Source organism: Agelaius phoeniceus, chromosome 7, assembly GCF_051311805.1.
Source record: "Agelaius phoeniceus isolate bAgePho1 chromosome 7, bAgePho1.hap1, whole genome shotgun sequence".
Classification (NCBI taxonomy): Eukaryota; Metazoa; Chordata; class Aves; order Passeriformes; family Icteridae; genus Agelaius; species Agelaius phoeniceus.
Window position 1 is genome coordinate 22,687,580 of NC_135271.1, and position 23,408 is coordinate 22,710,987.

The following is a 23,408-nucleotide window of genomic DNA, read 5'->3' on the forward strand; positions in this document are numbered from 1 at the left end:
CTGAGGTGTTGGAGTTAAGACACTGAGGCAAGCTTCACCCTGTCTATCCAACTATCTTTATTGCACTGTACTTGAGGTGTGAAAGAAGCACCTGTTAAAGCACTGCTCCAACCACAAGGCCTTTTGTTTACTACTTTTATTTTCTGCTTAGAATCCCAAGTATTACAAGTCAGAAGGAAAAGCACCAAACTGCTCCACATGAGTACCTGAGGCAAGACTAAAGGCAAACACTGCTCACAACACTCCTCAGCGTGTTTGTACAACAGCATACAGGTAACACAGAGCAGCACTGGCAAGTGGCACTTTTTGGGATTTACAACCATTTGTACCAATGCAAGCACGTTGGAATACCATACAAAAATATACAGAAATGTTTCTTTAGCAGGGCATTTGCTATACAGTGTACTGAAAGTCATGCACACTTAGGTAAAAAAAAAGACAAAAACCAAATTGAAGTACACACTGCAGCCAGGGAAATCAGGAAACAAAACAGGAACATCCCAGAGCAGCTCCCAATCAAGTTGCCCTCAACTACAACAAAAAAGTATCTAAATGCAGTTTTTAAAGGCTGTGAGATGTCATCTTTCAGCAATTACAACATCATCTGAAAATACCTCTTCTCCAAGGTTTTCTCAGCATCTCACAAGACAAGGACTTTGCCAAACTTTATGATACATGACATGATCTGTAAGAACTTAGTTATAAACATTTTTATAAGCACAGTAATTTGCTATAGTATTATTCAAACATTTATAGATAAGACCCTGTCAACATCTCTAAAAATCTGTAAATATTAAGAGTGAGTTCATGTACAACATCACATTTGTGGTAGCTACATAATAACTGAACACAGAGGCAGAGTTAAAAACGTCTAAGACAGATTGCTTTGAGAAGTGATAAGATTTTCCCCAAAATTACGTGTTTTCTTCAAAGTTTTAAGTCCTTTTACAACCAACAAATCCTTCCCTCCCCACTAATCACCCAAACAAGGTATTTTGACCAACATTATTCTGTCTTTGTGCTTGAAAAAAACAATTAAAAGGTCAGTGGGGAATCAAGTTACACGGTTTCTCTCGAGTCATCCTCATACATGAAGGCCTTAAAGGTACTTCTACCTTCTCAGTACTAGAATATTCCAGTGGCTAGAAAATCACCAAAGGCCAGGAGTGCTGAAACATCACCACAAAGTAAGAAGTGAGGTGACTGGAATGAGTTTAGGCAGCAGGGAAGACACAAGGATGGTCTGTTCCATGTTGTGCTCAGCAGCAGCAGCAGCACTGTGGCAGCCAGACGGAAGCAGGAGCTCAGTGAAAGGAAATGTTTTCTAACATTGCTGTGTATTGCTCTGTGAGCAGCTCTGTGAGCAGCTCTGTGGCAGGCAGTTCTTTGTGTGCATGTCTAAATACCCCCAGTACAGCAATAACCTCTCAGATGGCATCACTTTCCAAGGTTCAGTGCTATATGGGAGGGGGAGGGAAATCAGAATTTGTTCAAAACACACAGAGAATCCTCTAGAGACAAATAAGAAAAGCCAGCAGTGGCTTTTCCTGAGCTCTTTTTATTAAAAAGTATATGTAAGAAATCCTTCTACTATATTAAAACTAGATTTTAAGATCTTAAGTATTTCTAGTTTTCTTTAATGAGTTAGGATAAAAAAAGTGCAATTTTTTTTCTCCATAAAAGGGAATCTACATATGAACTTTCAGGGATTTACATGTCAGTATTTTTCCTAAAAAGTAAAATTTAGTATTCAAAACTTCTGGAGCCTTAACACAAACAACCAACCCTGCCCCTGTCTAGTTTTCTTACACTGGTGAAGATTTTGCTATTTAATGGCTTAAATACAGTATTTTGCTTAAACTAAAATTGAGATTTTTTTTTAATTGAGGACCAAATAGCAAAATGTTTAAAAATAATTTGACACACAGACTTCAAAGCTAAGACAGATATCTGCAACCAGTTTTCCTTCCTTGTTTTTTCTTTTGGTCACAACAGAAAGGCTTGAAAAATTCAGGTCAGCTAAAGCCTTCTGACTTTGGTTGGTGTGATTCCAAATAAAAAATATGCTGTACTTGTCATAAATCTTCATTTCTCTAAGTGTAAAATGGGGTCAAAATAACTTTTTTAAGCATTTTCCCCAAATCAAGTTTCAGTATGATCCACACAAATATTTTTGGTCAACTTCAAAAATCAAATATAAGGCTATGGAAGTCCACAGGCTACAGTTGGAGTGTATTCATTTACTGGTTTAAGGCACAGTATATATGTATTTTTTTCTCTCTCTAGAAAGCTACAAGTTTAAAGTCACAGTGAGGAATTTCACATTTCAGTTTTGGCCTGGCACTCTAATCATATGTGTCCTGTCTACTACCTGTAGATTTCTGTAAAGTATTCCAGCTGTCAGGTGCTGCAGTCTCAAATCCTGTTTCCAAACTCAGACTGAAGTGGGTGGAAAATACTGAAGCCTGAACTGATCCTAAAATAGTGCACTTAGCCTTTTGTAAAAATAAACATCAACACACTTGCACATTTGATACTTAGATATACCCTGAATTATTTAAGTTGGAGGGGGAAAACAGTCTTGGCTGATATTTCACCAAACAGAAGGAGTCTACAGGACACAGCTGCTGCACTTCCTGCCAGGTGAGTCCCAGTTCCACTGCTCTGGGCACTCCTGCTGGGCACTGCAGGCCAGGGACGCTGCAAACCAGAGAGAGCTGCATGGGGAAGGAGGACCCACAGTGATGTGCCACAAAGAACAAATATTATCATGTTCAGCACTCCTGGTTTTTAGGGACAAACTCAGCTCTGACACCATACATTCCTACAGAAGCCAGAGCACAAGCTGCCAATAACTGTGGGAGACAATGCTTACAAGGTTTGTTTATGACAGCGTGAATAGCAACATGTGTCTACATTTAAAAATGCAGAAAGAAACTTTACATCTTAAGAAAATAAATGCAAAATATCACAGTTCAGGTTTTCATCCTACAAGGCAATAAGCACATATTTGAGGCAGTTATGTGCTTAGACCTGAAAAATTGAGGGCTGGGCAGATTTGCTTAAGTAAGAGCTATGGAATTTTCTCTCTAAATGCTTAAAATTCATTTTTAAAAGCAGCAGTGTCTATTAATAAGACAAAGTGTATACTTTTTACTTGAGTTTGAGGATAGATGAGCTGATTAAAAGCTTTGCACACATTCACCCATAAATAAAAATATACATCAGAAAGTATAGTCTTTGCAAAACGTTTTCAAATTTTTTAAGACTTTACGGATTCTAATATTCTAGTTCAAAGTTCTGGCTCTAAAAAAAAGGTAAAAATTGTACTTTAAAATAAAAAATGGACTAGTTTTGAATTGTCCTTCATTGTCACACATTTCCTGGAGGCTATACAACAGCAGTATGTAGCTTTGGTGACAGAAGTATGTCTCCCCTAAAGGAACAGTGATGAAAATTTTATATTTTACAGTGCTAAATGCTTACAAAAGCTAGCCTGATTATATCCCAGAAACATAAAAAGACATGCAAAAAGTCAAAGCTGTAAATTAACTGAGAAACATTCACCATTAAAACACTAAATGGAAAATAAGCATCAAGAATTCAGTCTACTTTACAACTAACAATTTCCTAGCAGCTTAGTGATTTAGAACAGCAGCACAATTCTGTACAGACTCTACAACCACTTCCAAAAACATTTTCATAGCTCAGAGTATTAAAGGTCAGTAAATGGCTGGTTTTATCTCAGTATAAATACAATGAAAGCCTAAACACACTCAACCCTGTATTGAAATAACTTGATTCAAATGGAAGTTTCTCAAATGTTTACATTTATTAATGACTACATAACAGACTTTATTCTGTGCTCAGATGGATCAGATTTATCAGATTTCAGAAGAACATCAACTGAGTTTATCACTTGTTACTGGCAAACATACGGAAAATGAGATGTATCAAACACTGACATATGCAATGCTTTTGAGGTTAAATGTCAATACATTTTATTTTGTTAATCACTGACTTTAAAGTTAGTCCAATTAGGTTATAAATGAAAAATTCACTTAGACATACCAGCAGTCTCTATGCCTTCTACAATGTATTAGTACTGCACTGCTCACAGTTTTGTCATTTGTCATCTATTTGTTTTGAAACATAGCAAATTAATACTAAGGAATGATTTGCTTCATGAAAAGCCAAAATCAGGGCAGAACTCTAAATGTCAGAAATAATACTAACTTAAATTCCATTTACTGCAGGTTTCTTGGAAATAAAACATACAAAGAAATCTCCCACCAAAACCCCCAAACCAATCCTCTTTCAACAGGATGCTGAAATATGACTCACTGCAACTTTTAAATCACAACTTAGAAGATAAGCTTTGGACAACATTAATTCACTCAGTTCCAAGGTGCATTTGGTAATTCCAATGAAGATGTGAGTTTTTCCTTATCAGACACAGAGAATTTCTAAGAAGTGTTAGCTACACGTGTCATTGCAGCATGATGAGACTGTGAGGAACATGTTTGATGACATCAAGCAGAAAAGATTATATACTTCCAGAGTAATTTCAGGGTATGAAGCTACCACCAAAGCTTCTCATTAAATCTCTCCCTGTCACAGAAAGACTCTGCTGTACCAAAAGTTAGTGGCATTTAGTATTTTAATTCTTACCCTGTTTCCTCATTCTGTCTCTGATAGCTTATAAGAAAATCATATTAGATCCACATAAATACTTTTATTTTGAATGCATCCTGAGGTCTAAACCCTTACAGTTTGTGCCTTGGTCTCCTCCCACATGGTCTGGATAATCTAAAATGTGAAGAATAAAGTGGAATTTTAATGTAATTAAAGGTAGTAAGAGACATTATAATGTATTTGCCAAAAGCTGTTCTATAAATGCAGCCCACTCATAATAAAGGATATTTCAGTAATATCTACATCTCCTTATATATGCAATTAACAGTGTGTGTGTATATATATATATATTGGGTTATCCTATGTTTCTGCTGCAGTGATAATTGAACAGTGGCAGAACTACAGATTCACCTAACAGAAGCTTCTTGTCCAAAAGTAACAACAAGCAATCATTGTATTTTACCCGAAAAACAACCTCAGACTGTTACAAAATCTAGTCCTTTTCAGAATGACAAGTAGGAGAATTCATCCTCTCTCAGAATGGGATGAATTCTAAGACTCGTTCTAATCCTATTACCATCCATTGATTGTATGGCTAATCTAATTGGGATTAAACTCCTGATCCGCCAAAGAGCTGAAGTTGTCCAGTCCATGATCACTGCACAATCCAGACACACATCCCTGCCAACAGTTTAAATCTATTAAATGGCACACAAGGCATTTAAATTCAAAATAGGAGTAAGACTTCCCCTCTTTTCCCCAGTAAAGGTAAACCATCTCTGAGAAAAGGGAGTGTTGAGGGAGATGTGAAAAACTCTTGTCATCTGGGATCTCAGACTCAGGATTATACCTATTCCTACCTCCCACTTGAAAATCAGGCAGGAAAATACACAAGATACCAGAACCCACTTTATGAAGAGTTCTCATAATCATCAACAGAACTCCAGCTAAAAAAAAATCATTAAATGAAAAAAAAAATAAGTTGTTATCCTATGCTGCTGTAATTCAGTAGGTTTCACTTTATGGCATATTTTGAAAGCTATTAAAGATACCAAATGTCAAGTCTGTTTCATTTCCAACAGTTCCAACAAATGGATTCATGCAGAAAGAGCCTGTTAAGGTGGCAAAACAAAATCAGAAGTAAAATAGAGTAGTAAGCCAAATGGACCATGAAAGTCAAGGAAAACTATCTTTTCCACAGAAATCAGACCCTGCCCATTTCACAGCCCTTTGCCAGCCCTGTGCAGTTCTGCCACCATCTTTCATTCACAGCCATTTGCAAGTACAAGAACTCTGTTCTTCTGTCTGAACAGCAATTTCTAGTGAAACCAACTGGTGCATTTAGCTACAAGTATATTAAATCACACAAACTATCTTATATACATATACTGTAGCATACATTTGATTAGAAAATATCAAGATATAATCTATTCAAATAACTTTTCTGATTTACAAACACTATATATATATTCTAACCTTCTTTTTGAAAAGGTTAAGACTAGAATACCAGCACATAGATTACTGATAACAGTGACAGTGGCTAACTACAATACCCTTACTCAGTTACAGCACTTGTAATGACTTATTAATAACTTGAACTGCTGATATGGATATAAGCAAACAAAACACACGTGGCTTTCTTCACATTTGTCCTTCATTTTGGAAAGTCACTGTGTGAATTGAGTCTTTCCACCAGCTCAAAGGAATTGACCCTAACAACACATTAGAAATAACTGAGGCACTTAGGCAAGATTATTAAGATATGATGGAATTAATGGGTCAGGCTGACTGGATCAAGAGTATTCTTGATTGACTGTGAGCAGCAGATTTCCTCTTGGTATTCCTATAAGATGATTGAGCTGGTTTGGTGTTTCCAGATGAAGGGAACAGGTATCTCAGACACAGCAGAGATAGCTAACACAGAAGCAAGTAGTAAGCTCATCTCTACACAGAATCAATACATCATTTAAAACTAAGGACTGCTGAGATTTCTTCTGTTGGCAGAACACATGCCCAGGGGACAGAATTCCTTACACATAGCTATTGTAGGCTTTATTATAAATGGCAGTCACTGTAGCATCTAGGCACTAAGATAAAATTTATACAGAGCTAATAATTATGGTCAGTATTTCCCACTATTACTGAGTTTGCCCACATGCAGAAGTTAGCACTGTATGGCAGGACAGCAGTTTGCAGGGTTGTAACTATTCCATATTCATTTTATGCACTGGCATTTATTAGGAGATGGTTGGTTCTCTGTTTACAACAGGAAAAAAGCCTGCCTTGTCTACTTAGAAAGAGTGCAGCAAATGAACTGGTAACTCACAGCATATCTCAACATTTGCTAGCTTCTACATATGGACAAAGTCTAAGGATTAATTTCAAAATTCCAGAGAAAACTGACAATGTTTTAAAACAACATTACAGCAAATTGTTTATGAATCTGCTGGTATCCTTCCTGAATAGAAAGCTACATAGAATACTGTTGTCTTCTCACTCTCACAAAAAGTAAAATGTGTAAGACTTGCAATAATCTCACAAATGTTCAACTCACACTGATTGAACAAATGATTTGATAGAAATAACAGTTCTATATAAGCAGTACATTCTAGTTTGTCTAGACACAAATGTGGCAGCTTTTGAATATAACATAAAATCATTCAAAGTATACTTGGCTGTGTGGTTTTTGTGATAGTCACAGTGTGCTTGAAATGTATTGAGTTTTAACAGCATACTTTAGACCTGCAAGAGATGCAAGTTCAGAACACAGACACTGCATGGCACAGTGAGTAAAAAAGGAGTTTTCACAAAGCAGTACAGTGAAATACCAAAGTGTCTACAAGGCAGAGTATTGAGATGTTGCACTGATATGAGTCATGTGCTTATACACAGTTAAATCACTCCATTTTCAGAGACACGAAATAAACACCAGGAAAAGTTTTCTAAGCAACATGAATAAAACCATGAATTTTCTGCAAAGTATTCACAGTTCTGTCCTCTTTCCCACATAATGTAAACTACTGATCATATTAATTTAGGCATTTCTGTGTTGCAATTTTTCCCATCTCCAGTGTTAAGTTTCTAGGGTGCATTGTCCTATATAGAATGAACATTACACAAAACAGCACAGCACGTGTAGAAGAAGAGAAAAGGTTACAAAGTGTGGGACTCTGTATAAATGCATTCGTCCAAAGGCCAGCATTGCAACAGACAAAGGGAGTGGAACTTTGGCTGCAATCTTCAAGAGTTTACTATAAGAATAGAAAGAAAAAAAATTATCATTTTGTAGCCACATATGCAGAAAACATGCAAATGCCATATATCATTTTCCTTTGCAAAATAATTTCTATTTCAAGGCTTTGTTAATCTTTAAAACTGAGCAACTAGGTCTAATGGGCCATAAAAATTGATGCATAAGCAAGAGAAATTATTCAAAAAGGTTAATGTCCTTAAAAATATATTAATTTAGAAATTTGTTCTCTGTAACATAGGAAGACTTAATGGTTTGGATCACTTGAGATAACAGGTACTGGTCAAGAGGATAAATGACATTTGTTATTATTTATTGTCATTCATGAGGCATTAACTAATTTCATATCTCAACAAGAAATAATCTGTCAAGCAAAACCAAGTTCTCAGAACTTCTTAATCCAGTAGAGAACACATTATATTTCTTCTCCCATAAGGGGAGCTACAAGAACATAACTATTATCCTGTAGAATTCCCTTTTCCTTTTAACTGTCTGACAATAATTGCTCCACATATTTGGATTCTGTGACACTTGAAATAATTCAATGAATTGTTAAAAAGTCACTTTGCAAGAAGTTATTATGCAGCCAATTGCTTAGATAGCACATACTTCATTTATTTCCATGTGGCAAATACAGGGGGTTTTTTCCTCTTAGCTGAACTAGAGGCACTTTTGCACAAATCTTAGCTCATCTTTTAGTCTTAACCATATGAGTTCATGAATCTCTATAGAGGCTGAACAATTACAGCATAAATTAAATTTTACCACACAAATGGTAATTCACAAAGAAACAGGAAAGCAAAACTAGAGACTGGGCTACAGTACCTTGATTTCACTTCAGAAGTACTTGAATTCATTAGAATTTCCAAGATGCACACGAGGATAATAGCTGTGGATCTCCAGGGATCAGGATCAAGCCTAACATTGTACCTGCAAAGAAATGGTTTAAAAAGCACATCACTTCTAAACTAGGCTGCCAAATAATATCCATGTGCTGATGACAAAAAATATACATGAAAACAATATGGCATCCCAACCTGATTTTAAATCCCTTCTGAAACATTACTTTGTTCAGCATATCACTGATTCACTTAACACCTATTTACACCACAATACAAACCAGACAGGATAGAGAAAACAGTAATAATTTACAGTACTCTTTAATAAAAACTGTAAGGTAACTAATAATGTAAAGAACCAAACATTTATAATTTTTATTATCTTCAAAAGTTCCTGTAACTTTCTTCCACCTCTGTGTCAATTTAAGAACTTACCTGAGATTTTTTAACCAATAAATTAAAGATGGCAAGTTGAGCAGCACAATCCATGTGAATAAATTAAGGACTGTAATGTGCATCTTAAGACTGTTAGTAGCTTCAGCAGATGTTTTACTGTTGGAAGGAGACTGTGTTGCTTCTGGAATGCTGCCCACTGAACTCTGGGCTTCGACTGTGGGTGCACTGGAGTTCTGTGAAGTTTCTTTTGAGTGGCCTGAATCCTGGAAATGAAAGACAGAAGTCACAAAAATGTGCACAGGCTTGTAAGAACCCATGCTGGGGAAAGAGGAGGGGAAAAATATCCTAATAGTATCACACCAGCTGTGATTTAGGAAGAAAACCTGCAATTTATGCCTCAAAAAGCCACCAAAAGCAAAGTTCAATTTTAAAGTATCTAAATTTAACCATAAATTTCTCATACCCTAATAGTTTATATGTCTATGGAAGAAAAGAATGGAGACTGTAAATGCCCTGACACCAACGAAATGAAAAGCAGTTCCTGGAAGGGGGAAGAACAAAATAAAAGGAGTAATAAAGCATGGGAGTGAAAAATCAGAGATGATCATGCACAGGAAAGATATAGGAAGTAATGCAACTGGGAGTAAAATATTACCTGTAGGAATAAATAGCAAAGATAAACCAATGAGTTGGCAGATACTAACTTCCAGTGATAGCAACCCCCACAAATGAAACAAAATATTATATAGAGATAAAAGGAGAGGATTTTCAACTAAACACGTGAAAAATCCACTCAAAGAAACCCAAAGAAAACTTCCAACAACTTCTTGTGTCAGACTTTGTTCTATGTTTGCAAAAAAGAGCAGGTACTTATCATATGCTGCTATCCACACCTGCTTACATCTTTGATCCTATACCTTAAAGTAATCCAGAAAATAAAGTTCACACTGCATGGAGCCCAACACTTCTTCACTGTGTTTTTAACAGCTCCCTGTTTACAGCAGTCTCAGTCCATATCCATCTAACACATCCTATTTGTCATCTCTGGACTAAAATACCTTGAACTCCACATGCTGCCTCTCTGGAAAAAGCAGTTTTACTTGCAGTATAGATTATTACCTAGATTTTTTTTTTTTTTTAAGATAAGCCATGCATAATCAAAGACCAAAGATTTAGACAAACCCTGTTAATCTGTGTGTATTCAGAGACAGAGCTTTCTTCTGAGACAACAAGTTCACATTGCAGAACCTTCAAACAGCACTCATGTGTGATGGAGCAGGCTGCTCATGGCCTGCCTGTTCTTTCACACCACACATGCAGCAAGGGAACTACAGCTACCCACTCACTGCAGCACAACCTAAGAGTACCAAGGCAGAAGTTTGCCAGACAATTTTTGGCCAGAGTTTGGAACAGAAGCAGGAAACAGACTCACCCTGTTGTGCATGTTTTGCTCTGCTCTTACAGTTACATGCAGTTTTACAACCTGTAAGACAAGCAGTTGCTTGTTTAGTGAGGATTCTTCACATAAAAGATGTAGTAAAGGAAAAGAAATTGAGGAGTCCTTACTCTTCAAGGGAGGTATTAGTCTTTGTTTTTATAGTATTGCCTAGCTATAAGTTAAAATTTTCAATTTTCTGCATTGTTGTAGTGGGCACATGGGACCACACATTTCTTTTTAAGAAGCATTAACCAGAGAAGAAGAAAATTCTACAGATTATAAGATTATGACAGCGAGAAATTAGAAATACCTATTTCAAGTATGGGAATAATAACATTTCTTTTGTGTATGAAAAAGGGTAATCTGGATTTTTGCTTTTCACCTGGGTTAATTCAAAGCACCTAAAAGTTTCAATTCAGTTAACATACAGAATGTTTAGCCTTTCAGTACCTTGAACAAGTATTGAAGATAAATAATGAGCACAGCAAATGCACCACAAGTGGTCCAGCTAACCAAAGCAAGGGATATCATCCCACAGAGTCTGCTGGGTGTAATCAATTTATCTTTCTGAAGTTCAGGAGGTCTAAAAAAAAAAAAACAAACCAGAAACAAAACTCCTGTTGTACTTCTTCTCAGACATCAATTTCTGCTTGCTTTCAAACCCAGATGTCTAAAATCATGTATAAATTCAATCTGCCCAGAATTCAATCTTGCCCAAGCATTCACACAGAAACAGACAAACAAAAAAAACAACTGTCAGGGTGAAAGTCATCTAGAAGAGCATAATTATATAGCATCATGTTGTTTTACCTAATCAGAGTTAACCATAATGAAGAGAAGAGTCTCAGAGATGTAGAGAAAAATACTCCACTCCAGTAGGCAATGCCTGTCCCAAAAAGAAATAGAATCAGGGACACAAGGGGGAACCATGCATCCTGACTACTCAGTACAGCAGCATCCACCTCTGGTAGTGACAGTGACTCCCATATCTCTCTAAACCAGTTAAACCTGCCAAAAACATGAAAGCAGTATTATTTATCACTTCCAATTGCTCTTACAGTTAGATACCTATCAACTATTCCTTCTATTACAGTCTTTCAAGCAAAATAACAGTCAGGTGTTTACAGTGACTACAGATAAAATAACAGTCTTCAGTCTAGCAACAGTTTTACTGAAACTTCTGTTTTGGAAATTGCTTTAAACAAATAAATGATGCAAACTCACCCCTGCAGAAACACAACAATGCTTATAAGAGGTTCTACTTTGTAGGGTTTTGCTGTCCTAACTAGTTGGAGGGAGAAGTCTGAACACTGGCCTAGGATCAAGAACAGAGAGCAGCTGTAGTTACTGCCATGTCATGAACTTCAACAAACATCATCCACAACAAAATATAAATTCAGACAACGGTGAGTTGACTTGAAAACAAGATAACCATGTCTTGCAAGAGTACTGCAAGGCTGCATACTTTGCCACCAAGGCCCTTCTCCACCAGGTCCCCACATTAAGGTAATAATGTGGTACCCACATTAAGGTAATATGGCACATCAGCTTCTAGAGACATTGTGGAGTTTGTGACAAACACCCCCTGAATTTTAATAAAAATGCATTTTGTCTGAAGACATGATAGCATAACAAAGCTGCAATGCAACTCTCATCTTCTTGCAAGAAATAGTGTTTTCTACACATTAACAATGTATTTTAAACTTTTACATGTATTTTTAGGTAGATTTCTGGTAATTCTAAACTACTGTGCAACACCGATATTTCACAGGGAGGGACTGAAATTTAAAATAATAAAGAAATATTTTGCTACAACACAATCTTGAAGAACTACCAGCCAAGAAAAAATTAAAATGAAGAGCACAGATCCAAGTATTTCTGCAAGTTGAATGATATTTATCTTAAAAAATTCACATTTAGCTAGTCTTTCATCAGTAAATTCGATAAGCAATTTCCTTAAATACACTTGTGACAGAGAAAAATATACAGATTTTTAGAAAGCTACCTGTTGATCTCAATGTGCTCAATTGTCCTCCATAAGTAAGAAGAATATTAGAAACAATATAGACTGGAAAAGCACCAGCATGGAACCTTACTATCTGAAAGACAAGGATAAAGGGATAACTTCATTTCTATCTATAAAAATATATTTAAAGAACACATACACAAATACTATCATGAAGCCAGAATGATACTGAGATTAGAAAATTTTTCTTAAAAGATCTAGCTTCTCATTTTAATGCATATTTGATAATCTACAATATATAGATGGGAAATACTAGAATCTCTCATAAGCAGTTAATGAAACAGGTTTGCATAAACAATCAAATTAGAAACAACTGGGTTTTTTCCCCAGTCAAGACAAGTATGAAAATAATCAAGTATTACATTTCAGTAAAGCAAGTTTAAAACAATTTAAAGGCCACTTTTCAAGCAAAATCTGCATATAGTTATCTATGCTTTTAGGCAAAGAACTTTTGGAAGCAATTATATGCATGTATTAATTGGCTTCCACTCTCTCAAGTAATGATTAATATACCAATAGCCTATAAATTCTATAAATGTTGCAAAAAAACAACAAAATGAAAAATCCTTGCTCTAAATGCATATATTCCTGTAGAGAACCTTCTTGCCAGTTTTATTCCAGCACTACACTTAGGTGCTTGCAAATTAATTACTCTTCAGATGCAGAGAGCTGCAGATGGCCAGTCTATTTTTACTGATCCCCATGTCGAAATGTATTCTTCATTGATAACCAAAGAAGATTGGTTGAAAAGGAGCATATGGACCTACTTAGACTTTTTCCCCCAACTTAATTGATGCCAAATATATTTTAAAGTTCTAACACCACTGACTCATCAGGCAAGAAAGTTAAAGTGACCTACAGATATTGAGCTCACCACAAAGCCACATACTGCACATTTACAGCAGCTCTTTAGAGCTAGAGAGCTTTTCTGCTCCTCTAAGGACCAGGGCCTGACATTCATCCAGGAGGGATCCTTGCCAAGGGAAAAGGCTGCAAAATGATCACTGAATAGTGCTTCCTCTTGGCATTGAGAAGGAACCTGAAGTGCCACAGTAAGGAAGGGAGGAAGCAAAAATTTCTATAGATGCTACTGACATAGAAAAACCAATTTAATATTAGGTTTTCTTACTTGCCCAAGAACCTGTAGAAGTGATGTCTTCAGAATTACCTTGAAAAAAAAATAGATTGCTTCATACAATGGTAAGCATATTGTTTCATACAATGCTTCCTTATTTTTAAGAAGCAAACTTAAGTTCTAGAATACAGCAATCCTACAAAATGTTCAACACCTTACTATTGACAATTAAAAGCAAATGCTTTAAAGTTTTAGAGTCCAACTTTCAGTACTAACCCAGCTGTTGCAAAATACTTGTAACACACACTACATGTGAAAAAGACCAAACAGCCCACCTTTAGAATTTGCTTAGTATTTATTCAGATTAATTAGCTATGGTTTAAAAAACTGAATTATGCAAAAATTATCCGGCAATGCAAACTAGCTATAAAATAAAACTGTTTTACTCACTTCATACTGACAGTCTGGGGAAGAGTAGATGTTTAACTCTGGAAGGCTGCTGTCACTGTGAGGCTGAGCAATGTGCAGTTTGGCAGAAATCTCAGCAAGAGATGGAACTCTGAAACAGCAACTTACATGGTCACTGCTGTCCTTATGACCAAGCAGAACAACCAAAGGTGTCTCAGTCTTCAACAAGTGCACATAAAGCAAATCTACCACACCAAGTGTCACCTCAAGCTGTGAGCAAAATGGTGTAAGGAACTTGTTCACCCTGTCACAAAGAACTACATAACATCCTCAGCTCCCTCTCCTCTGAACTATCCTGGGACATGGCACTAAGGAAAGCAGACAGGTTCAGTGAACACATAGAACATGCAAATATCCTGAGTGCCAGGAAGGGAAAGAACATATCCTCAGGAATACAATTCAGTTTCCTGAAAGTATTATGTTGTTGGAAAACACAGGGGGCTGGAAATTGTGAGGTGTCCTTAAGACTTCTAAAATAAACTAGAAATACAGTTTTCCTACCATCTAAAATTCAGTCAGGTGTTCAACTTCATAAGTGACAAATATATTTCAAGCTGTATCATTTGATTTTGTCAGGACTATGCTGCTGAAGCAAACATAGGGCTGCTGTGTAATCCAAACCCTGACTTCCAGGAGGAAGCCAGCATCCAGAGCAGCCACTGCTCTACACTGATGAGAAGGTCACTGATTATCCTGAGAATTTCAGACCAGCATATCTGACTTCTTTTACAAGAAAATTAGTGAGAACCATTAAGCAAACAATTAGTAGGTATTCTTATTCTAGGAAATGTCAAAACAACTGTGTCAACAAGGGCAGAAAGGTAAATGAGGAAAGGATGCAGAAGTTGAACACTTAACACTGGAGAAACTGTTTCACATCAGAAATATTACCACAACAGGATGCAAATATTCTTTAAAAACATATCAAGAAGTTATTAATTGGTAAAGTCCTTACTTTGCTACAGTTATTGAGTCTTCATATGACCAGGGGATATGAAGTCTGTAAACACTTGGTTTTCTTTCTGAAATGGAACAGCATTAAAAAATATAAACTTAACTAAGAACCAGATGTGGCAACTGTCTCTAAAAACTCCAGGGCCAGTAAAACAAAGGTGGCACACAGATGACTACACAGAATTTCTGGGTTTGCAGTTACATTGCCATTGACATTGCAATGCAGATCAGAGCAGTTAGCAGCAAACAAAAATTACATGGTTAAACTCAGGTTGTTACAGGACAAGACAGTGAGACATCAATGTTTAAAAGAAGAACAGTTTTGAGAAGAGTTCTGCTTTTCAATATGAAACAAAACCTCAGCCTAATAAATTCATCACTTTCTTTCTTTTGAAACAGGGTCCTTTAGCAACCCATCCTGTTTAAGCTTATGTAGCTCAACATTCAAATTCGAGTCCTGTTATGAGAAAATAAAAATCCTAAGCAAATGTACTTTTCTCAAGAAACACTTTCAATATAAGGCAGAATCCTGATGGAAATTCAACTTCCCTTTGCTGGGAAATAAGAAAAACAAACGTTAAAAGACTAATTCCTCATTTTTGTTGATCCATCCTTCTTAAAGTGGGAAGTGAGAGATATTAGCAGACACATTTGAACAGACCATAGCAGCATTGCCTAAACTCCATTGCATGAGAAGACTTTAGTATCTACAAATTTTCAACAATTTTAAAAATAAATTTGTACTTTAGAAGACTTCTATTTACCTTTAAGTGACTGGCAGTGACTGTCTATATAAATTTTGAAAGCTTGATATATCTAGAACACAAAAAAATAGAATTCACTCACTTTTCTCCAGACAAATAGTGGTTACATTACCTTAAAAACTTAAGTAGCATTCTTACTTGGTTGAAATGCTGGAGCTGTACATTGTAAAGTAGTCCAGTTGAATTTAATAGAATTTTGCTTGAAGAAAACCCTGGAAAGGGTACAATATTTTCACTTATTAGAGAAAATTATCTGAGAACTCACTACATATTCAGATTATTTCTTTTTAGGAAAATTACATACTTTCATATCTGCAAGTCTAAATACCCACATTTATTTCTTTGTTACTAACAAAAGCAGTGTTAGCTTTAGTGAAAAACAACTCCCAAAAACCTCCTGACCAGACATTTTTAGGCAAATTTATTATCCAAAGGTTAGTTATATTAGTTTTCCATTTTTTCCAAAAGCAATATGCTATACTTACCAAATGAAAAAAGATGTGTTACAGAGAGCTGGACTGTTCTGGAATCCTCTTTGAAGAATTCACAGCCCAAAGTATACTGCAATTGAGGAAATTAAAAACAGATCTAAACCAAAGCACAAGACTAGAAAGCCTTTGTACTTGCCAAATTACATTTCCCAAGTGATCTCTCCTCTATCTTTGCTTACGCTGAACATTGTGCATTGCTAATTTCACTGCAAGATGCCTCCGTCACAACTATCTGAAGATACACTCAGAGAAGAACATCACACTCACATTAATCCATGATCCAAGAAGTTGTGATAAACTTCTTGGATCATGGATTAATATACCACAGACTCAGAGTCTGTATTTGTGTCACAGAAAGCAATGTCAGCTCTGATTAGACTGGAAATTCCAATTCAGTACTCTGCCATTTCCAGGACTAACTGGAGAGGTCTGCCTGATCCAGATGGGTACACACCAATCCTCCAAATATCCCTCTTACTGGGATCCTGAGAGCCCTTGATACAAAGATATCCATCTCATTTGTGAGACTCAAGCTGTTAAACTCTGCACAACTCAGGCTACTACATCATTTGAGGTTTAAGAGCTTGCAGAGCTATCTGACCTATGCTTGCCAGAACCCAGGTGTGCTGCCTCCAGTTATCTGTATTCTCTGCTAACCTGGTAAGAGAAATGACTCTTCAAAGGTATGAACATTCAGGAAAACAATCAGAGGATTAAGAAGAACAAACAACATTACCATTAGAATCTCCAACAGGAACTCTAAGAACTGATTTGAGAACCATGGCCTTGTACATGTTTCAAGTGCTGTTCATTGCCTTGTTGTTTGCTATTTTATCAAAGTGTTTCTGAGCTTACAGAAGCTACTTTCAAACCACTACACTGTGGGTTCTATGGTTTCTCAAAGTAACTTAGCACATATTAAATATACTTCCTATTCCTCCTGTCATAGCCCCTGCAAGTTACGAATACACTAAGCAAGCAATTTCTGAATGTTGTATTTTTTTACCTTATTGCCAACTGCAGGTGGTACCTGAATGACAATGTGGGACAAAGAAGGATAGTCCAGAAGTTTCAGCATTACAACCTTAAAAAGAAAGGAAAAAAGGAAAAGAAAGAAGGAAGTAGCAAAGCCATAACTGAACATACCCCTTAGCTTGCCCTTTGCCAGTTCCCAGTTCTCTACTTCCTGTGGAATACAATCTGTCCCAATGCTCTAAACACAACAGCTCCTTCCTCTATGACTTGCAACCACCCCCTGAAGCACCTCTCCCTCCTTTAAGTTAGGTCCACACTTACCTTGGTGGTTGGAAGTAACTCAGCTCTCCAGGATAAATCAGCAGCTTCCAGGCTGTAAAAATTCATGCACATTAAAGGATGAGCATATTCATTATGCAGGCCCAGCATTATGGCAGTGGATTAACATACCAGCTTCTCTCTCTCTCTGAATTAACATTTTAAATTGAGAAGAAATTTGGCTGTACTGCTACCACAGCAATTTATCAAACTGCAGTAATTTCAGATAATGCAAATCTTATTTGTGCAAAACCAAGCCAAGCAAAGCTCCAACTCTCTCGTACAGAAAACCTGCATCATGTATTAGCCAGGCAGCTCAGACACAAAAAGAAAACTTTTCATGAGCTAAAACTGCACTAGCATTGAATTATTATGCAGTTTTATTAGCATCTGTTAAACATCAAAACCACAGATTTTCCTATGGAAATACCTAAAATAGAGAATATAAATAAAAAATTTTGTTAGCTGGTAAAGAGTTTGTAGCAGTTCTAAAATGTGTTCACACACTGAACTGCAACACATCCATTTGGTCACCAGGTTTTGATTTTTTGAATACCAGAATACTGCTGTTTCTCTAAATAGTGTTCATGACCTCAGTCCACAGCCAACCCACTATTGTTAGATGAGGTTTAAGTAGCAGTCCTGAACTAGTAACTTCATCACTTCATGCTGATCAAAGGTTCTACAAAGGAGTCACAGCCAACTTCTTGGATCAGGCAAAAGCAATTGTGACATTTGGCTATCTGCTGGAGGCTGTACACCTCAGTGAACCCAGAACAGATAAAAACTTTGCTTGTTCAATTTTGCCTGGAAGCTTTCCCTAATTTGAAGGGTAGATTGAATTTACTTTGAGTCTATTTTACAAATTTAAGCTAAGACAATGTTTTAAATCTATTTTGTAATGACTGTCATAAAAAATAACCACTAAACCACGCGCCCCTCTGAATACTTTTCATATGACAGTAGCAAATTTGAAGTAAGAAAGAAAGAGATGCTTTACTCCACTCTTTTGAAAGCTCTGTGTGACATTTGATGTCTTTGTCACAGGGTTCTAAAGAAACAGAATGACAGAGTGGGTTGAAAAGGATATTAAAAACCATCTAGTTCCAACAGCTCTGCCATGGACAGGACACCCTCCACTAGAGCAGGTTACTCAGGACCCCATCCAGCCTGGCCTGGAACATCTCCAGGGATGGGACAGCCACAGCCTCCATGGGGGAGCTGCTCCAGTGCCTCACCACCCTCACAGTGAACAACTTCTCCCCAATATCCAACCTAAACCTGCCCCATCAGTTTAAAGCCACTACCCCCTGTTCTGCCACCTCATGCCCTTGTGAAAGGTCCCTTCTCCAGCTCTTGCTATGAAGGTCAAAACCACAGCTCCCCAAAGAAGAATATCACCTATTTTCAGAAAAGCTATTCTTTCCTGTTTTCCTGGTGATCTAGAAAGCATGAATTATTTACAATAATGATTTTACTTCCCAATCCCTTCCTACCAAGGATAATTTATACAATTTAAATTCAAACACAGCCTCACAAAACCCATTTGAATAAAGAACAGGATTTGTTCATACTCACCACATTGATGAATTAGTGTTCATGCAGCCATAAATCCAGCTACTTGTGTCCTGTAAAGTCAATACCATAAAATACTCCATTACCTAGGTGTGATTGCATTTATGAATATATTAAAAATACTGATTACTTCAAACAATGCAAGGGTTAAAACTGATGATAATTAAAAGACTGATATCAATCTTGCAATTATAATTGCAAGGACAAATAGGTGAAGCTTTAGAGTGACTGGTGGGGGTTTCTAGGAACCATTTTAAATAACTTCAATTTGCTCCCCTTTGTATGAATAAATACAAAGTCAAGCAAACAAGCTTTCATAAATTCTCTTTTAAAAATATCCATCTTACATATCATGTTTAATCTCTTCTAATTAAAAGGAACATCTCAAGGTACTATTCTAAGCAGTAGAGGAATACTTTAGATATTTAATGTTCTACTGCTCCAGCCCTTGAGAATTTAAGTGTTCTGAAGCAACAGCACTATGATGCAGCTCTCAGACATTTGTTTTGTACCTCCCTCCTCCTCTCAAGCTGTCCTGGGCCTGTGTTTCAGACATCATAACAAGGGAAAAGTTACCCTATCAAAGCACAGCTAAGGTCACAACATACATGCAAACACTGAAGGTGCCACTGAGAAAGTTACAAAAGCACCAAGCACAGACAACTGCTGTTCAGAGTGGTGGTATGAATGCCATCTTTGCAAGGGGAGGAGTGGCAACAGGGACAGGCAGGATGAAACAGGAAAGCACCTCAATTTTCTTGCCACTAATGTAAAATACGTGATTCTGAAAAGTGTATTTATCCATCTTCAGTTTGCCAAGAGATTAAATTCATTCTTGTATAAAAAACTAAAAAAAAAAAATTGGCTGAATGTATGTGTCTCAAGTTAAAAATACAAGGAATGCACATTATGGTGTTTCCTCTTCATAGGAGACAACTGAGATGGTGCTGTCTCTTCATCTGTCTTCCATTCACTTTCTTTGCTTAGTGAAGGATCTCTGCAGCATTTCAGGCTCACTTAAATTTTATTATGGGAAAGCAAACCTATAAACAGCTTTCCCAAATTAGAAATATGGCAAAAACACAGCAGCACTAAAAACAACTTCTCCCTTCAAAACCATCAATACAGAACTGCACTAAATTAAAGGACATGGTAATCTAGAGCTAAGCAGGAGAGTTGGAAACAAAACATCTGAGGCTCAGGTGGCATTGAAGGTTTCAGATCTTGAATACTAAGTGGGACATGCTAAAACAGGTAGTACCTCTACATGCATTAGGCTGTGACTGTAAATGGATGACAGCAATTTCAACAGCTGCCCACTAACTGTCTAAAAGACCGCAGCAAATGGAAATTAAAAATCGCATCTTTATAAACAAATGCCAGACATTAAAGAAGTATTTTCTCACCAACATACTATTTTCACAGTAAACATGACTGTATGATTTTCTGTGGCTTGCAAGAGGAAATGAGAAATATTTTCCATCAGAATCCTAAAAAAAAAAAAGCTCATTATTAAAATAAAAAACCACAACCCTCCCAACAAAACAACCAAAACAAAAACATAGACACACAATGGGGAAAAATATTACTTACATTGTAAACTGAGTAAGTCCATTTTGAGGCTTTGACTGTAATCCAATTGAAAGCTCCTAAAAATAAATATTTCAGTATGCTGCACTGCAGGAACAATTATCCTTACATCCAAAACCTTGTATTTTACTGATCACCAAGGTCTCATCTCCTATCTATACATGGATATAAATCTTATGTGCTTTAATCAACACTGAGGATTGCTATTGCTTACAATTACATGCAACACTTATCATCAATTACACAGGAAACAATAAAGCCCTGGGATCCTGTTAGTAAATACTAATGGCAAAATAAAAACCCCATGGATCTTGAAACAAAATAAAGGCAACAAAACAAATAAACCAAATTATATTCATGTAATTATAGGGTGAGTGATTAATGATGAGGCAACATTAGGAACAGCCTCAATCTTTGTTCCTGTCAGCCTTTTAGAAAGCTTATACAGAAACTTGTGCAGAAGAACATCAGCAAAATGAATAACACACAAAAAAACAGGAGCAGTTTGAAAATATGGCTAGGGAAAAGAATAAGACAATAATGAAGAGATCAGAGTACAAACAATGCCAATTGTCATGCAAAGAGGTTGTATCTTTCTTCCATTTAAGGAGAGTAACAGCTTCATGACAGAAATTCAGCTAAATGTCAAGAGGTCACCACAAATAGGAAGACAGAAACATGAAATCCAATTTAAAACAATTTTTCTTATTGTTAAAACTGACCCAAAAAAAGGCAACCCTCCCAAAATATCAGTTTCACAACCTCTCTGGGCACCTGTTCTAGTGTTTGACTACCTTCCTGGTGAAATATTTTTTCCTAATACCTAATTAGAATGTCTTTTGTTGCAACACGATTTCTACTGCCAATTGTGCTATCATTGTAAACCTTTGATAAAAATCTAACTTCATCTTCTCTCCAATTCTTCATCAGGAAGTTGAAAACAGCAACATGACCCCCCTCAGCATTTTCTTCACAGTGAAAATCCTCAGTTCACTCAGCCTCCTTCCCCCATTTCCTATGCCTCAGGAACTGCCCATTTTGGTGGTCCTTTGCTCCACACTCATTTCAGAGATGCCAATGTACAAATGCTTTCATGTGAGAGGGTGCCCAAAACTGGACACCAAAGTTCAAGCCACACGGTACTTCTACAATGTCTTACACTGAGAACATTCCTGAAATAAAATGGTTTGTGAAAAATGCTTCAGCTCAGTTCAGCAAAATAAAGCTTTGCTCTACAGAAGTTGTGTTTAGTCCTTAAGACTCCATGCAGTCAAAATCTCTCACTTTTAACTCTGCATCCTTAGGAAGGAACTTTACAAGGAAACCCTTGGTGAATGGTTCATTTCACCCTGCCATGTCAAGGGAAAAAGTGATTGATAGAGCAGGTCTGAATATTCAGGATTTCCATGAGCAGCACAAAAGCACCTTAATGGCTCTGCAACACCCCTCCAATCCCTCTTGCATCCATTGTAGGTAAGACTGTCCTTTTGACATCCAGCAATTCCCAGCTTCTGAGATTTTTTTACTGGACAACCTGGTGTAAATATGAGTCATCAGAATCTGAGCTACATAAGTGACAGATTTTTGCACCTATCCCTGTTAATCAATACCAAAACCAAATAAAAGCAGATTGCTTGGGCCTATAACCTGCATATTGTTTTAGTTTGCCTGAAGGACAAAGGGTATTCTGAAACCTTATTAGTGAGGAGATTAACCATTAACAAAGCCACATCACTGAATCCCATTCAAAAGAAAATTGCTGCTCACCTGTGAGGTGTGTAAAAGCTTCAGGATTTTCCTCATACATCTTTGCAGGGTGTCTCACAAAGTGGTGATTCAGTACAGACATTCTTTTCTTTGGGTCCTCAGTTATCTAAAACAAGAGCACATTACCAAGTCTTTACTAATGTGTATGATTTAAGATCACCTCATGATCACAGCCAGCAACACAGTTTTGTGGGGGGAAGGCAGGAGAGATTGTTAGAAGTCATTGAGCCCCTTCTGTTCTGAATTCAATACTCTGAAGTGCCATCAACAGTCAATCACTACAGTACAGAAAATCTACACTTTATAAAGCACAGCCAAAACTTGCAGGAGTTTTACATTCTCACCTACTCATAACCCAGGAAACCATTCCATTAAACTTTCTTTATAAACACACACATTCTTCCTGAAATGACACTTAGGCCAGAGCTTAAGAAAAATTCTCACATTTAAGCTAATCTGAGTTCTCATATCCAGCTGTATAGCCACACTGCGATTCACTTTTGTTTGGATTTTGGCTGGGATTTTTGGTTTTTTGATTGGTTTGGTTTTGCTTTTTCCAAATAAGCCTTCCAGGCCTAATTTTTATCTATTCCACTTTCCAAAACAATGGCCACTACAACTGATTTCTGAAAAGTTTTACCCTCTAACACAGTCAGTGCTGCAGAACAATTGTACTGTTCTTTTTGTCTCTCTAAATCACACAATAAAATAAGTACACATGAAAAACTAGAGAAATCTGTCCCAAGCATCCTCAGAAGGGACATCTAAAATCCTTCCTCTTCTGTGTCTTGGGCTCTGCTCTTATGTACACATTGAGAGGTCAAATTCACAGCTACAGATCCAACAA

The 23,408-nt window shown here is 36.8% G+C and overlaps 1 protein-coding gene across 1 annotated transcript in view; it reads right to left on the reverse strand.

Annotated features, from left to right (window-relative positions):
- Positions 1-121: 121 nt before the first annotated feature.
- PGAP1 (post-GPI attachment to proteins inositol deacylase 1) overlaps positions 122-23,408 on the reverse strand; it is a 35,064-nt gene continuing 11,777 nt past the window's right edge. The window contains 20 exon segments of the mRNA XM_054636655.2: positions 122-7,886; positions 8,711-8,815; positions 9,160-9,383; positions 10,553-10,603; positions 11,009-11,141; positions 11,369-11,566; positions 11,783-11,873; positions 12,564-12,657; positions 13,714-13,752; positions 14,110-14,218; positions 15,083-15,149; positions 15,846-15,897; positions 15,984-16,057; positions 16,331-16,406; positions 17,343-17,420; positions 17,633-17,684; positions 19,208-19,257; positions 20,611-20,694; positions 20,798-20,853; positions 22,562-22,667. Of these exon segments, the coding sequence (XP_054492630.2) occupies positions 7,748-7,886; positions 8,711-8,815; positions 9,160-9,383; positions 10,553-10,603; positions 11,009-11,141; positions 11,369-11,566; positions 11,783-11,873; positions 12,564-12,657; positions 13,714-13,752; positions 14,110-14,218; positions 15,083-15,149; positions 15,846-15,897; positions 15,984-16,057; positions 16,331-16,406; positions 17,343-17,420; positions 17,633-17,684; positions 19,208-19,257; positions 20,611-20,694; positions 20,798-20,853; positions 22,562-22,667 (1,878 nt within the window). The 3' untranslated portion in view covers positions 122-7,747.